General features: G+C 43.7%; 1 protein-coding gene across 1 annotated transcript; it reads left to right on the forward strand.

Annotated features, from left to right (window-relative positions):
• Positions 1-289: 289 nt before the first annotated feature.
• Positions 290-10,807, forward strand: VPS18 (VPS18 core subunit of CORVET and HOPS complexes). Its single transcript, XM_033145491.1, has 5 exons — positions 290-459; positions 4,277-4,418; positions 5,514-5,605; positions 6,458-8,328; positions 9,713-10,807. The coding sequence occupies exons 1-5, from the start codon at positions 369-371 to the stop codon at positions 10,439-10,441; spliced, it is 2,925 nt and encodes a 974-aa protein (XP_033001382.1). The 5' UTR covers positions 290-368; the 3' UTR covers positions 10,442-10,807.
• Positions 10,808-16,249: the final 5,442 nt, after the last annotated feature.

The following is a 16,249-nucleotide window of genomic DNA, read 5'->3' on the forward strand; positions in this document are numbered from 1 at the left end:
TTTTTTCTGGCTTTATTATTCTTTCTAAAAACACACACAACTGTCCTAAGCCCGCCCCTGCTGTGCCTAGAGAGCCGGGCGACGCAAGAGAAGCTGCCCACTGAACTCTCTTGCCTGCGCTCCCTTCTCTATGGTCGGGATTTCGACCCGGAAACAGGAAGCGCAGCCTGCGCTCGCGGGTCTCGTCAGCTGATCGGAGCAGGAGCAGGCGGAGGCGGTGGTGGGAGTGATAGAGGGAGAGGGAGAGGGCCGAGCCGAGCCTCTTGTTGGTCGCCGGGGGCCAGAGCCGAGGAGGTGCTGCTGCGGCGGCGGCGGCGGCTTGGAAGAGCTCTCCGGGAAGGCTGGGCGTGGCGCCTGCCGGAGCAGCCATGGCTTCCATTCTGGACCAGTACGTGGACTCGCTTTCGCACTCGGCTTCCTCGCAGCAGAACCGCGCCAGCCTGGGCATCCCGCACACGGGTAGGAGGACGGGAAGCAGAATCCATTCATTAGTGCACTTGTGTCTCTTCTTTCAAACTGCGTGTATTTCGGCTCTTTCTGCCTCCTCCTCTCTGCCAGGAGTTGAATGCACATTCCCCCAATGCCCCCTTCCATGGGCGTAGCAGGGAGGGGCAGCTGCCTAACCCCCAAAATAAATAAAAATCAATAAAAATGCATAGCAAACGGAGGTTCTGCCTCCCCCCAAACAAAAGGCCTGCCCCCCCTATACTGGATACGCCCATGCACCCTTCGTTTCTAAGGCCGCTCTTTCCCGAATAAGCAGCCATAGGCTCTATTGAGCGATCTGAACTCTGATCCTGTGGATCCCTAGCCGGTGTGGCAAAAGGTTTTCCTGTCTTCCCTCCTGTTTGTTACTATCAGATCAAAACCCCAACGGTTCTGCTTCTTTCTCAGTTCACAATGGAGGCAATTTATCTCTTCAAAATGTTTATATCCTTCTTTCCTACCTGAGTAGGGGCCTCAGAGAGGTTTACAGCAAATCTAAAACATGATTAGAGCTTTGAAATAACCATATAAAAATAATAAAAATCCTTCCAGTAGTACCTTAGAGACCAACTAATTTTGTTCTTGGTATGAGCTTTCGTGTGCATGCACACTTCTTAAGATACACTGAAGCAGAAGTCACCAGACCCTTATATATAGTGAGAGGGTGGGGAGGGGTATGACTCAGAAGGGTGATAGGCTGATAGCTGTGGTAAATCTGTTGACGACTGTTTGTCCAGTATAGAGAGCTGAAGGGCACCAGAGCCTGCAATAAACCCAGATGCCAACTTTGCTGCCACATACACCCGGACAGCACCATTACTGGCCCCAACAACATCAAACATACCATCTCAGGACTATTTAATTGCTCATCGTCTAACATTGTGTATGCCATCAAATGCCAATAGTGCCTTTCAGCTCTCTATATTGGACAAACAGGCCAAACCCTACGCCAAAGGATAAACGGACATAAATCTGACATCAGGAATCCTAAGACAGAGAAACCAGTAGGAGAACACTTCCATCTCCCAGGACATTCTATACAAGATCTCAAAGTAGCTGTCTTATTAAAAAGGAATTTTAGAAATAGACTGGAAAGAGAAGTTGCTGAATTGCAACTCATTACCAAACTTAAAACCATGGAGAGACCTGGTCTGAATAGAGACATTGGATTCTTATCTCGGTATACATGACAAAGCTATTTTTAACCCCACCCCTTGCTTTTTCCTGTAAGACCAATTGCAGTCATTAACAGTCGTCAACAGGTTTACAACAGCTATTAGCCTATCACCCATTCCCACCACCCTTCTGAATCATACCCCCTCTCACTATATATAAGGGTCTGGTGACTTCTGTTTCAGTGCATCTGAAGAAGTGTGCATGCACACGAAAGCTCATACCAAGAACAAACTTAGTTGGTCTCTAAGGTGCTACTGGAAGGTTTTATTTTATTTTATTTTTTGTTTTGACTTCGGCAGACCAACACGGCTATCCACCTGTAACTGAAATAACCATGTCTGTGTGCCACCACACAAAAATGAAGCAGCAGAAGTAATCACTAAGCAGTACCATGAACGGCCTACTCTTGCTATCCGAAGGCATTTGAAGATGTTTATATCTGGAATTTCATTGTCTAGAAGATGCTACTGGAGTAGAAATTCAGTCCTGTCTCACTGAATGCTAGGATGCACAACAGGACCTTCTGTGCTGGTTGCAACCCACAGGCAGATCTGTGTGGGAAGAGATGGTCCTTCAGATGCTACGGATAGTCTCAACAGAACAGAAATGATAGTTGAAAAAAGGAGTCCACAGCTTGTTATACTCTGTCATGCAATTTTTATTTTTCATGTCACTCCCATCTGAATGAAAAGCAAACAGAATCTGCGGTTATCTAGATGCTGTCCTATTTTAACACAGGTTGTGATTTGAGGGTAACCTTAAAGCAGGGTCAAAATATGGAAGACAGCTGCTATAGTGCCGTTCTGTGATTTGGTTCAGTGCTACTGGAACTTTCCCATCCCAGAATATAGTAAGGAATTCTTTGGGAAGAACTGAGGCAAGTGGAACAGCATAGGTCAGTGTTGCAAAGAATGAAGCCGGATGATCTGGAACATTTGCTTTAGTCCGTGTCAGTTCTTCCAAGTACTGTACATGTTACTTGTGAACATTTTCCCAGGCTTGTACTGCCGCTTATATAAATTCCTTTGGCATCAGGGTTCTCCGCTCTCTGCCCCCACATTTACTTCCAGTGAATCTGATATTAATTAACTTGGGAAGGGACCCACAACTGCTCATCCCTTTTTTGTCATCCACCCTGAGGTGATATGGGCAGATCTTGTTTGCAGATCTTGTTTAAAGGGTTTTCTGGTGTTCTGCAGACTTACAATAAATGTGAGCCTAGGAAAAATGGGTGTCTTTGAAGGGCAGATGTGGTCCAAAAGCTCTGATACTATCTGTGGATGATAAAAAAATGGCTCCATTTATGTGGTGTTCTATGAGGATGTCACACTATTTTCCAGTTCAGTGGAAAACTATGCTTTTCTCTTTGATCTTGAAAAGAGACATATTTACCTTGGGAAGGTTTCAAAAGTTCTTGGAACTACACATTTTTAAGTTTCCCAAACAGAAGACTGTGTATCTGTGTAGTATCCTTGAATATTTGTATGAATGAAGATTCTGCATCTTTCTGTATCGGCCAGTGCAATTTGCTGTCCACCAACGTTTGCGGAAACTAGCGAGATGAAAGCCCCAACAAATGTGGTTAAGTGTGTTTAGTGAAATTGTTTGCAGCTGTCATTAGCGTGTGTGTTGTAACTTCCTGCATTTAACGGAACACTTTTAAAGTGGAAAGTGAACCAAAATGAAAGGGATATATATTTTAGAAAGCACATTAGATTCATTTCCACTTTGAGTCATCATCTTTTATGTATGGTAGTTGTTGATTGAATGAGAGATTATAATGTTACAGCTGTGCATGTCTGCTTGGAAACAAGTTGTATCTTTATTCTCAATATTTCCAGATTAATATCTTTTAACACTGAGATTCTTATAATAGTCTTTTGTTTAACCTACTCCGCAGTCTGCCTTTGTATGCATTTTATTCATTCATTCATTTTACTTGTATGCCACTTTGCTAAAAAAAAAACACGCAACCATGATCAAAGTGGCTTACAACAAATAAATGGATGCATTTCAAACATACACATAATACAAAAACAATTTTGTATTAACAAAAAAGCAACCATTTCATAATGTAGCAAAACAAAACCAATTATAATAACATATCAAACAACCACATTCCAATACAATAAATATATCAAAATTACTTAAATAACATCCAGCATTCAGCTATAAAAATAACAAGGGAGCTTCACAGTTTCACCTTAGTCCTAGAAGCACCCCTTCCTTGATGTTGCATTTCATCTGCAGTGCATACATTTTGCAGACTTGCTTGCATTATTATTTATGTGTTGGTCATTCTTTTCTGGCTTATTCATGGCTTATATAAAGCAACTGACTCTTTCTAGAGCACTTTGGTGTTTCTCTGTTCTTTTGGCACACTCTGCTGGCATGAGATGGGCACTCTGCACATGCCTCAACAGGAATAAATTAATGCTTCTCTTTATTTTATTTGGCACAAAGGCAGTTAACTGTTTTCAGTAAACGCAGTGTATTTAATTGGATCACTTTTCCTTGTCTAGTATGTCCATGGGGATTGGGGGTTTATACACAGGATTGTGCTGCAGTTTGATTTCAATTTTTAAAAAACCTAACTGTTTCCTTCTTTTTTAAGGGTATGTGAATGCTCGCCTAGAAAAAGAGACCCCAATTTTTAACAAACAGAGGATTGATTTCAACCCCCCTGAAAAGATTAATAGCCTGGTTGTCTCTTCAAACCAGCTGTGTATGAGTCTTGGAAAAGACATCATTTTTAGGTATGTGCAGTCTTTTGTTATCCTGTTTGAAATTTCATAGGATGTGGGAAGGATGAAAGAAGAACATGATGCTGAATTCCTCCCTCCTATTATTACTCGATTTATTAGACGCTTTCTACTAAAAAATAATAATCCCAACATAAAATTACAAACAATATGAAAATATACATGAATTGAAAAGCAGAGATAAAGTCAACCCACAACTGTGTCAGCACAATTCTGAAAGCGACCCACACAACTCCAAGGAAAATACATGTATCATAATTGGCACAAAGTAAATCCCTTTAAAAGTCCAGCAGAACCCAAGGATGTTAACAGTCAAATGTCTGGGATAAGAGGTGAGTCTTTATCTAGTGCCCAAATGATGTCAATGTCTGTGTTTGGCGGACCTTGCTGGGGGGTGCATTCCACAAAATGGGGTCCATAACTGAGAAGGTCCTTTTTCTTGTCACCACCTTCAGAGGCACATGGCAAAGGGCCTCATATGACGACCTCAGGGTCTGGACCCACTACTTTACACAACCTGTGACTTGCTGGGATTCAGTTTTATTTAACTTGCCCTCATTGAGCCCATTATGCTGACCAGACAGTGGCCTAGCCCCTTCACCTGACTCAAGTGACTGGGAGAAAAAGATCTGAGTGTTGTCAGCGTACCGATGGCACTTAACTCCCAAATATTTGCCGACCTCTCCCAGCAACTTTATATAGATGTTAGATAGCATGGAGGACAGTATAGAACCCCGCAGTACCTCACAGATTAATAGCGACAGGGCAGAGCAGAAGTTGCCCAGTGCTACCATCTGGAACTAGCGCTGTAGGTAGGAAGAGGACCACAATAGCGCAATGCTCCCATCTCACAGAGGCAGTCTCATAATAAACCATGGTTGCTGATATCAAAAGCTGTTGTGAGATCCAGCATAATTAACATCTAGATGGGGACATCAGGGACAGAACATCAGTCAGGGCAGCTGAGGCTGTTCCAGTCCCAAATCCCAGCCTGAATGATAATTCTGCCAAGCAGAAAAGTTTCTGCTAGTCCTGCACAATCCCGCCCCCTAATGTTCAACAATTTGCTTTCTTTCCCCTTTTATGTAGGCTTGACCTGGCCAAGGCAGATGAGCCTAACCAGGTAGAGCTTGGACGAAAGGATGAAGCCAGAGTTCACAAGCTCTTTTTGGACCACACAGGTGAGGCAATAAGAGGAGGTGCAAAGTGCTCTTTGGCATCTTCAGTAAATGCCACAAACATTATGTTATGGGGTTTGTTTGTTGCATGCAGTATGAATGCTTATGTCTAGAAAAGCCATCCCTAGTTCACTCCATATACAGTAATAACAAAATATATTTTTCTCCCTTAGGGGATTTTTTGTAAAGTGCACATTCATCTGAAAACACACATTTGAAATAGCCTCTGTTATTCTTTCTTCATTTACCTATATTTTTGGTCAGACCATCCTGTAAGGGTATTCCTTCAATACACTTTTTCTTGATTAAATGTGCTCATAGCACAGTGATGATATTCAGACTTGGATGTCCACAAGTCGTTATCTTAAGATTTATCACAGGGGCACTGCAGCTTGTATGCTTTCTGTCTTCTCAAGATAAACTGATCTTTGAGTGAACTGAAATAAGGTAAAGTAATGTGTTAGCTGATAGCTTTTAAAAATATTCAGATTTGTAGCAAATTTGACATCTACTGACACCAAAAGAAGCCAAATTCTAAGTCACCTTTATGCATAATTATGAGTGTTCTCATTTGGATGGAAACAATGAAGGCAAATAGGAGATTCCTGAAGAATAATCAGGATTTTTAATGGCCTTCCTGTCTAAATGTGCATGACAGATACGTTATAGTGTTATGCTAGGTATTTAATGATATGACAAATATGTGCAGGATGGGAGTTGAATGTTTTGTGCTTCTCAAATCTATTTCTAGAAGCTTCTGAAAACTTTAGGCATCAGAAGATGTGTCTAAGGAGAGGTATTTTGCTATGTTCCTCTGTTTTCATCTTTGTTGCGATATCCCTTTTTTTACTACAGGTTCTCACCTTATCATTGCCCTGAACACCAGTGAGTGCCTCTATTTGAACCGAAGTGCTCAGAAGGTGCGGATCCTGTCACGCTGGAAAGGTCACTTGATTGAAAGTGTGGGCTGGAACAAGTTCCTTGGCTCGGAGATGAACACGGGCCCCATTTTGGTGGGAACATCCCAAGGCCAGATATACGAAGCTGAGGTCTCGGTCAGTGAAGGCAGTCTCTTCGGCACTAACCCTGACCAGTATTTTCGCCAGATCTATAACCTAGAAGAGGAGGCAGGACCTGCCCCAGTCTGCTGCCTCGAGATAGAACGAGGAATTGATGGGAAGTGCTTTATCATTGCCACTACTCGCAAGAGGCTTTTCCAGTTTGTTGGCAAGATTCCAGAGGGATCTGAGCAGCAAGCCTTCGGAGCAATATTTAGCATGCCTGCAGATCACCTGCCTGGCTTCCGCGAGTTTCCAGCTAGCCTTGGCTACAGCGAAATTGCATTTTATACTCCTAAGCTTCGCTCCACCCCCAGTGCTTTTGCTTGGATGATGGGCAATGGTGTCCTGTATGGATCGCTGGACTACGGACGTCCCGACTCTATTCTTAGCGATGAGCAGGTCTGGGAATATCCATCTGACGTAGACGCGGTAGCCAACAAGCCCATGAATATAGTGCTCACGCAGTTTCATTTTCTGCTGATGTTTCCCGACAGAGTGAAGGCTGTGTGTACCCTGAATGGGCAAGTTGTCTTCCAGGATGTGTTCTTGGAAAAGTTTGGCTCGCTGAAGCGTATGATCAAAGATCCCGCATTTGGGCAAATCTGGATCCACACAGAAAAGGCCGTGTTTCGATACAATGTGCAGCGAGAGTCCCGTGATGTGTGGAAGATGTATACGAACATCAACAAGTTTGATCTGGCTAAAGAGTACTGCAAGGACCGCCCCGAGTGCTTGGATATCGTGCTGGCCAAGGAGGCCGAATATTGCTTCCAGAACAAGAGATACCTGGATAGTGCAAAGTGTTACGCATTGACTCAAAATTACTTTGAGGAGATTGCTCTTAAATTTATTGAAGCCAAGCAGGAAGAGGCGCTGATGGAGTTTCTGATTAAGAAACTGGCTAGCTTGAAGCCTTCTGAAAAGACCCAGACAACCCTGCTGACCACATGGCTGACGGAGCTGTACTTAAACCGCCTAGGAGTCCTGGAAGCAGACGCATCAAAACGGGACCTCTACGAGAAGACCCGGGACAAGTTCCGCAGCTTCTTGGGCAGCCCCAAAAACAAAGACTGCCTGTTCAACAACCGAGCAACCATTCACGAGCTGCTGGCAAGCCACGGGGACACGGAACACATGGTGTACTTTGCCGTCATAATGCACGACTACGAACGGGTGATAGCCCATTACTGCCAGCATGAGAATTACAACGAAGCACTGGAAGTCCTGTCCAAAATCAGGGACGACGTGCTCTTCTACAAGTTTTCTCCAGTCTTGATCCAGCACATCCCCAAGAAGCTGGTGGATGCTTGGATCGAAATGGGGAAGAAACTGGACGCCAAGAACCTCATCCCCGCCCTTGTCAACTACAGCCAGAGTGGGAGCACCGAGCAGATCAACGAAGCCATACGATACATGGAGTTCTGCGTGAGCGAACTGAAGGAAACTCAGCAGGCCATTCATAATTACCTCTTGTCGCTCTATGCTCTGTGTCGCCCTGACTCGCTGTTGTCGTACCTGGAACGCGCTGGAACCTATGCCGACAACATCCACTATGACCTGAAGTACGCACTTCGGCTCTGTGCAGAACACGGCCACCACCGGGCTTGTGTCCATGTGTACAAAGTTATGGAGATGTATGAGGAAGCTGTGGATCTCGCTTTGCAGGTAGGGGAACAATGACCCCATTTGTTTATGCACTTCAAAATGCATTAGGTTAATTTCAAGGCTTGAAAGGATTATGGAAGTTTTGGTGTAGACAGAAGACCTGGAAACACTGTTGTCGTATTCATTGTCTGGAAAGCAAGAGTCTGTTGGTACAGCATTGTCTAATGGAATAATTGCATTGCTGGCCTGGTTGGGTGTTCTTTTCAGCAGCAGCTAGCAGTTGTTTGGGGGGAAACTCACAAGAAGCGTATGGTTATCTGTCCCAGCACCTGACATTTTGAGAGATTCTGTTTCTAGACAACAACGTTTCATTTAGCTCTTCTATGTCACCTTCACGTAATTGCTGCTGGGCTGTGTACACTTGGTGTACGTCTGCTGTTGAAAGGCTCTTAGATCCAGCAGAGACTTCTGTCAGTGGAACCGTAAGTGAAGCCATCTTTGGAAATTCCGCCTCCCCCCTGCAACGCTTCCAATCTGCTCCAGAGGGTTGGGAGACCCTTTGGAATAGCACAGGAAGTAATGTAATGGGGAGGGCAAAATCGCCAAAGATCACCTTGATCTGTGTTCTGCTGGCGGAAGACTCCAAGCCTTTCATCCTTGGAGAGACATGAGTTTGATATAACCCACTGTCTGTACTTCTTTCATTTAGTTTTCCTCTGACTTCACTGCTTAGAATTCCCTCTCCTGGCCATGTGTATATGGGGCATTTCTTGTGGTTGCCCATGCCCCTGAGGTTCAGTCAGCCTTTATTTGGGACTGAGCCCTTAGCATGGCAGGTCCTGCCCTGTGAAACTCCCTGCCAGTAGAGGCTCTGCAGGAACCATCCCTGTCTTCATTGTCTTTCAGACAAGCCTTTGAAATGTGAAATTCTTCAATGTGTTCCTCTTCAAGGTGCCATATGACTCTTTATTGTTCTCGTGGGCAATTAATGAAAGCATCCAGTAACCTCCATTTTGTAAAGAGAACATCCAAATGGTCTTCTGCATTATTGATTCTATGTCAATAATAATAATAATTTTATTATTTATACCCTGCCCATCTGGCTGGGTTTTCCCCAGCCATGTTGGTTAAGAGCAAAAAATGTGTTCCATGGGGAAATGCAACTCCTTTTGAATTTTTCTATCTTGTTTCATCTCTGGACAAATGAATTTTCAAAAGGATCCCGGACCACTGAAAGCAGCAACCAAAAACAACATCAAGATTTGGTTGGGGGAGAAGAGATGCATCACCTTCCTCTTGTTACCTTTATTTTGATGTAACTATGTCTGGTTCCTCTTAGCGGTGTCTTTCGTTTACCAACCATGTATTTAATGACAGGAGCGAAGGGTAAATGGTGACTAGTTCCTTATCTTTCTTTGCTTCCTTTTTGCTTTGTTCTTCCCAGGTGGATGTAGATATGGCAAAGTCCTGTGCAGACCTCCCTGAAGACGATGAGGAGCTGAGGAAGAAGCTTTGGCTGAAGATAGCGCGACATGTCGTCCAGGAAGAGAAGGATGTCAAGAAGGCCATGGCCTGCCTTTCCAGCTGCAACCTGCTGAAGATTGAAGATGTCCTGCCATTCTTTCCAGACTTTGTCACCATCGATCACTTCAAGGAAGCCATCTGCAACTCTCTAGAGGCCTACAACAAGCACATAGAGGAACTGAAGACGGAGATGGAGGAAGCCACACAGAGTGCCAAAAGGATCCGGGAAGATATTCAGGAAATGAGGAACAAATATGGCTCTGTGGAACCCCAGGAGAAATGTGCGGCATGTGACTTCCCGCTCCTGAACCGCCCCTTCTACCTCTTCCTCTGTGGGCACATGTTCCACTACGATTGCCTTCTGCAGGCAGTTTATCCAAACTTGCCTGCCTATAAGCAGGCTAAACTGGAAGACCTTCAAAAGAAGCTTTCGGCCACAAGCCAGCCCTCCAAATCCCACCACCGGCCTAAGGACACCGATACTTCTAGCCAAGGAAAGGGACAGTTAAGCCGTGAGCAGATGAAAGCTGACATTGATGATATTGTGGCAGCTGAATGTGTGTATTGTGGAGAGCTGATGATCCGGTCTATTGACAAGCCTTTCATTGATCCACAGAGGTATGAAGAGGAGATGCAGAGCTGGCTGTAAGGACGACATGTTCCTTCCTGCACTGGAGCATGAAACTGCTTGCAGAGAGAGCATGAGGCTTGGCAGCTAGCCACCAGGCACCTTAGGCACGTGAGCTCGGTGGGGATTTGAAAAAGTATTATGCGAGTCTCACAATCTGTATGTTAGTGGGGCAAAGTGGGGTGTCGGTAATGGTCATTGCTACTAAGGCAATTATATTGAAGCTCTACAAAGCACTCTTAACAGCTGCCTACACAAGGCTTCTTTAGAGACATCCTTAATATGAATTCTAAATGGATGTTTTTCTTGCTGAGAGGTAACCAAACATTACCGCTTGTGTTACCATACCTGGATTACGCCCATATTTCGATAAAGAATTGGGCCGTGGTGGGGATTACACTTGTATTGTTTTCAAATGTGGAGCATCTCCTGCTGTTTTTCTTGGTCGTGAGACTGAGATCGTGTTCTGTGTCAGAAACATAAAAGGAGAAATTGTGCATGAAGTCCTGTTCCGGACACATGTCTATTGTATTAATATGGCAGGCATAGGCAAACTCTGCCCTCCAGATGTTTTGGGACTACAACTCCCATCATCCCTAGCTAACAGGACCAGTGGTTAGGGATGATGGGAAATGTAGTCCTAAAACATCTGCAGGGCCGAGTTTGCCTATGCCTGTAATATGGCATAAAAGCTTCACTTTTAGGCAAAGCAGTTCCATGTAAAATGCTATGTTTTTATTTTTCTCTTTTGAGGTTGTGTTGTTCTTTCCCCCCGTGGCTTTCCGAAAGCTAATGTCAGGTAGCTGCAAATTGTTAACATGCTGTAAGATTTCTTCATTTTGTTCACAGTATGCGGGGAAGAAATTGTGGCACTCTGACTTGATAGCATTTGCGCAGATCTAAGGTGTTCCATGCTATTTTTGTTGCCTTTTTATTTTTTACAATCTCTCATTTGAATGTCCACGCTGCCCCTAATTAGAGCAGCACCTGACCATTCCTGGTCTTAACAGCTGAACATTTTTGTGCACTGATATTAAAACATAGAATTGGAAACTCGCATGTCGCCAACAGCAAATCCATCCTGAAGCTGGAGCAGGACAATTCAGAATTCACATCCTTAAATGACCATAGAAAAAGGGTGTGGTTGGAACAACTGTTGGATGTAGTTGGAGAGCTGAAAGGTATCATTCCTCCCTCCCTCTTTAAAGGCAATAATGATGTGGAATAGACTTTAGGTCACAAGGAAAGCCAGCTGAGGGACTCAAAGTTTAAATCATGTCAAAGGTACTATGTAACTAGAACTACATTTCCTCTTGCTTCTAGCCTCCCCCCCTTTACATACTTTATTATTATTCTGTAAAATGTGGCAAATAGAACTACATTTGGGATACAAGGTTTCTAGTTCCTTATGATTTTTCATGAAAATATCCCAGCTTCTTTATAAAAGCAACCCACAGAACCATCGGAATGTCTGACGCAATTGTTTTGTGGCGTTATTATCATAATCATTTTTAGACCGCCCTACTTTAAGAAACCATTCAGCACATAACAAGGGTGAAAATTTGAAGTCTTGTATGACCTACAAAACAAAAGGGATTATATAGTGACGGAAGCCAATGGCTACCCACCACTCATTCTTTCCAGGTAACATACAAACTGTGACAATCACAAAACAATGATTTTGTTTGTTTTCCCGTTGGTTTAAGATACAAGTAACTGAAATGAAGATGTTCCATAATTAAATTCCTGCTAAGAAAACCTGCATTTATAAAAAGAGTTGAGAAAAATATTCCTCTCTTACGAATATGGTATGGAGGTATGGATACCAAACGATGGGAATGAAGGGGGCTAAATTTATTATTCAGAATTTGGCTTGTCGTCAGACACTTCAGCATCTTCTTTAGCATCTTCTTGCTTAGATTCATCTTTTTCCTTCACTCCTTTCTTCCCTTTGGCTACCTTTCAGTCCTCTCTCTTATCATTTGCTCCTTTTCCCCCCTTAGGTGCTTCCTTTGGGGGCTTTGACTCTGGTTTAGGTGGGTGGGGGCAGGTTTAGCAGATAATCTAGCCGATCGTCTCAGTGGCGCCTCCATTTCCTCACCTGCAGTTGCAGCCTTTCTTTTGGGCAGAGTTAAACCTTAATAGATGCAACCAAACAACATGAATGGGAAGCACAGGATGGGTCCAGGTTGTGACTGATTCACTCGCTCTTATTTCTGGTTATGAATTGAATTAATAACGAGCAAGGTAATGTCTGAACAAGAGGGTTTCTATGGTGAAGCTGCTCCCAAGGATGTGCCTCAGTTGTTATTTTTTAATTGCACATTAAAATTTTCTGAAATGGTCAGCTGGCTTTTGAGGTTTTTGTTGGCTGCTTGGAATATGCGTGTGGCTGCCTGCTTCTGGTGTGATGAGGCTGTGGAGCACCTGAGCATAGCTGGCAACCTTTCCCTTTTTTTGCGGGAAATTCCCTTATTATAGCATTGGGAAACAGCAGGGAGGGTTGACAGCTATGCACCTGAGTGTCTCATTAGTTTCAATTAAAAATATTATTTACTTCATGGACACTAAAAGTAATATGTGACACAGAAAGAGGAATTGTTCATGGGGAAACTCAAATGTTATTACAAACTTTCTAGAATTGTGTACAATGATGCTTAGCATTTCCTGCTCACCATGTTCATTATCAATATTAAAGATGGATTTCTTCTTGAGCTCAGTGGTAGCCTTCAACATGCCAAATCCAATTTCTTTTTGAGTCAGACTTGTGCAGTTATGTGCAATCCACACTTACATTTTGCCCCACTCTTTACAGACACAGGTGTGTGTCCAAGCACCCCCCCCCCTTTTAAGCTCTGGAGCTTTCGCCACAAAAACCTGCTCTTTAAAGCTGAATTGGAATAAACAGTTATTGGGGATGCATTGTCATCTAGATATGCTGAGAGCTAGATTGTCACCATGAGATGCTGGGAGTAAACATCCTGGTGTGTGGCTTCCCTTGACCTTTTGTTTGTTTGTTTTTTGGTCAGGGCATAAGCTATAAGATTGTGTCACTAAAACAAACACTAATTTTAGTTGGGCTTTTTGAAATCTAGCTATGATGTTTTTGTTTTGGTATTTTGGTATTTTGTGTTGTGAATCAGTACATAGAAGCTGCCTTAACACTGAGTCAGACCATGGGTCCACCCAGATCAGCATTGCCTGCTCTGGCTGGCAGCAGCTCTTCAGGGTTTCAGACAATCCAAGTCCTACCTATGGAGGTGCCATAGATTGAACTGTGGGCCTTTCTGGAGATTGAACCAGAAACCTTCGGCATGCAAAGCAGATGCTGTGCCATTAAACCATAACCCGTTTCCACAGCTATAGCTTTTCCTCAAGAACAGCAAAAGGAAAGAAAATGAAAGATGATAACAGTACAAATGTTACGCAGTTGTTAAAAGTTTATTGGTTTTTTAAAGCCACATTGCTGTTAAGCTAGCTAAACAATAACTGGAAATATATGAAATTCTAATTGTATATACAGTAATGTAGTTGTTGAAACCGTTCTAGTACAAGAATTCATAAATACTAATCTGCCACTCATTTTGCATTTATCCAGAACAACTAGGTTTCTCGACTCCCACCCCCATCTTGTTCTAAAAATGCTAAGCTGAAGTACCGGTAAGAGTAAAAACACTGGGACCAGCCACTAGATGCCACTGTTTTGTCAAAGACCGAGAAAAGGGTTTACTTAAAAATAAATTGATACAGATTATAAAGCAGAGGTTTCAATTGTATGCAAACAATTAATTTCACGTGTGAAGTCATGGATTTGTGGATCAATAATTCCAATAGCAACTGGAAGAACACAAGTCTTTTATGCCCACAAGGGTAGCCTTGGCCAAATTAATTTCTCCACATAGCCTATCTCACAGATATTACATTAGGTTTGTGTTTTGAGCCTTGGAGAGATTACTGATGCTGTCAGCCTGTACAACCCTGTATGGGTGTGCTTGCATTTAAGTGTTTCATTTACTTTTTTTAAAATTTAATTTTTATTAATTCATTTTGTTTAACAAACAAAGAAAAAAAAGGTAACAAAGTATTACAACTGCTATTATATAATATTGCATTTAAGTGTTTCATAGTTTGTTGGTTCGAGATCATGTTGGGAAGCAAACAGAACCTGTTGGTCAGTTTGTCTTCTGAGTTTTGCAGTAATATTAATTCATATTAATGGTCACCAGCATATAGATGAGTACGTTTTGAAACACTTCTCTTGCTTCAGCCCATTGCTGCTTCTGATTTCAGACGCTCATTGGATACTGTTGATACCTGAGCAAAGATGCAGGCATAGCTTATCAGCTCCTGTAGGGTCCTTGCCCATCTTCAGTTACCTTCTACAGAAGCAGCGAACCAAATCTGGCAGTCTCGGCCTCTGAACCTGACCAAGAACTGTTGATGATCTGAAACAGCGTGTGCCTGCTGGATGAGGTTTGTGCCATCTCCGCAAACACCCTTGCTGCTGAATAGGCTGCCGGTGCCTTGCAAATCTTGCTACCTGGGTAGGCTTTAAGAGAAAGTGTGTAATGTTACACCCTCCTCGTTCCACTGTTGAGGCTGAAAGTGCATATACAATGACCTGCCTCAGCACAAGGCCTGTTTCTGACCCCACTCTCAGCCCTGCTTCTGCCTGCCAGATGTTACTCCCCGCTTCCTCTCTGTTGCTTCCCCTCCAAAGCAGGCTCGCCAACCGATCGTTTCCACCACGTCTCCCCGACCCTCAGCATCACCCCTCCTCCCCCTCCCCCTGCCCTTCCTCCACTCGCTGCATCGGTAAAGAAATGCCACCACTATCACGTTCCGCTCCTGCATCAATGTTTAATATGGGAAGAGCAGGTGGGGGAGAGAGTGAAACTCGCCGAAATTGAACTTGGGAAGCGGAGAAGAAAAGAAGGAAATAATTCTGAAAGGGGTGTGACTGATAGGGGAGGCCTGCTGGTTTCCTTGTTGTGTGTATTGTCTTTCCATAATATAGAGGTGAATCGGGGGCTTTATGCACTGACGTAATGAGAACTGTGTCTCCCGGCCTGCAGGTGCCCTTTATTGGTACGGATGAAAAGTTGAGCCAGGCAGGAAGATGGCTTTATGCCCTCCCAACCTTGCTACCAGATAGCCTCTAGGTCTCATCTGGGTGCCTTTTCCTCCAGGTTGCATTGTTGTTCACTGCCTAGGATCCATTAAAAGTCATAGAATCATAGAGTTGGAAGAGACCACAAGGGCCATCCAGTCCAACCCCCTACCAAGCAGGAAACACCATCAAAGCATTCCTGACAGATGGCTGTCAAGCCTCTGCTTAAAGATCTCCAAAGAAGGAGACTCCACCACACTCCTTGGTAGCAAATTCCACTGCCGAACAGCTCTCACTGTCAGGAAGTTCTTTCTAATGTTTAGGTGGAATCTTCTTTCTTGTAGTTTGAATCCATTGCCCCGTAATGGGCAATGAATCCATTTCTTTCTTGTAGTTTGAATCCATTGCCCCGTAAAGTCAGCGGGCAACATCAGCACTGCATCATGGGGCTTGCGCAGTGGGACTTCCCAGGCCCCTCTGTTTCAGAGGGTACCTCAATCCTCTAGAGTTTGGGGGGGGGCTGTGAAAGGGTGATCTGTTCTGTCAGTGATGTCAGTTCTGCTGGCCGACTGTTGGATTTCATGTAGATGGCAGGCACATAAATTGGTGTAGGTCAGGCATAGGCAAACTCAGCCCTCCAGATGTTTTGGGACTACAACTCCCATCATCCCTGACCACTGGTACTGTTAGCTAGGGGTCATGGGAGCTGTAGTCCTAAA

The sequence above is a fragment of the Lacerta agilis genome, chromosome 1 (assembly GCF_009819535.1).
Source record: "Lacerta agilis isolate rLacAgi1 chromosome 1, rLacAgi1.pri, whole genome shotgun sequence".
Lineage (NCBI taxonomy): Eukaryota > Metazoa > Chordata > Lepidosauria > Squamata > Lacertidae > Lacerta > Lacerta agilis.

What these genes read in the sequence shown, in the direction of transcription:
- VPS18 (XM_033145491.1), top strand. Translation starts at nt 369, where the DNA reads ATGGCTTCCATTCTGGACCAGTACGTGGACTCGCTTTCGCACTCGGCT. An exon ending in CCTGGGCATCCCGCACACGG is followed by an intron (nt 460 to 4,276) that starts GTAGGAGGACGG and finishes TTCTTTTTTAAG; the next exon opens with GGTATGTGAATGCTCGCCTA. An exon ending in CTGTGGATCTCGCTTTGCAG is followed by an intron (nt 8,329 to 9,712) that starts GTAGGGGAACAA and finishes TGTTCTTCCCAG; the next exon opens with GTGGATGTAGATATGGCAAA.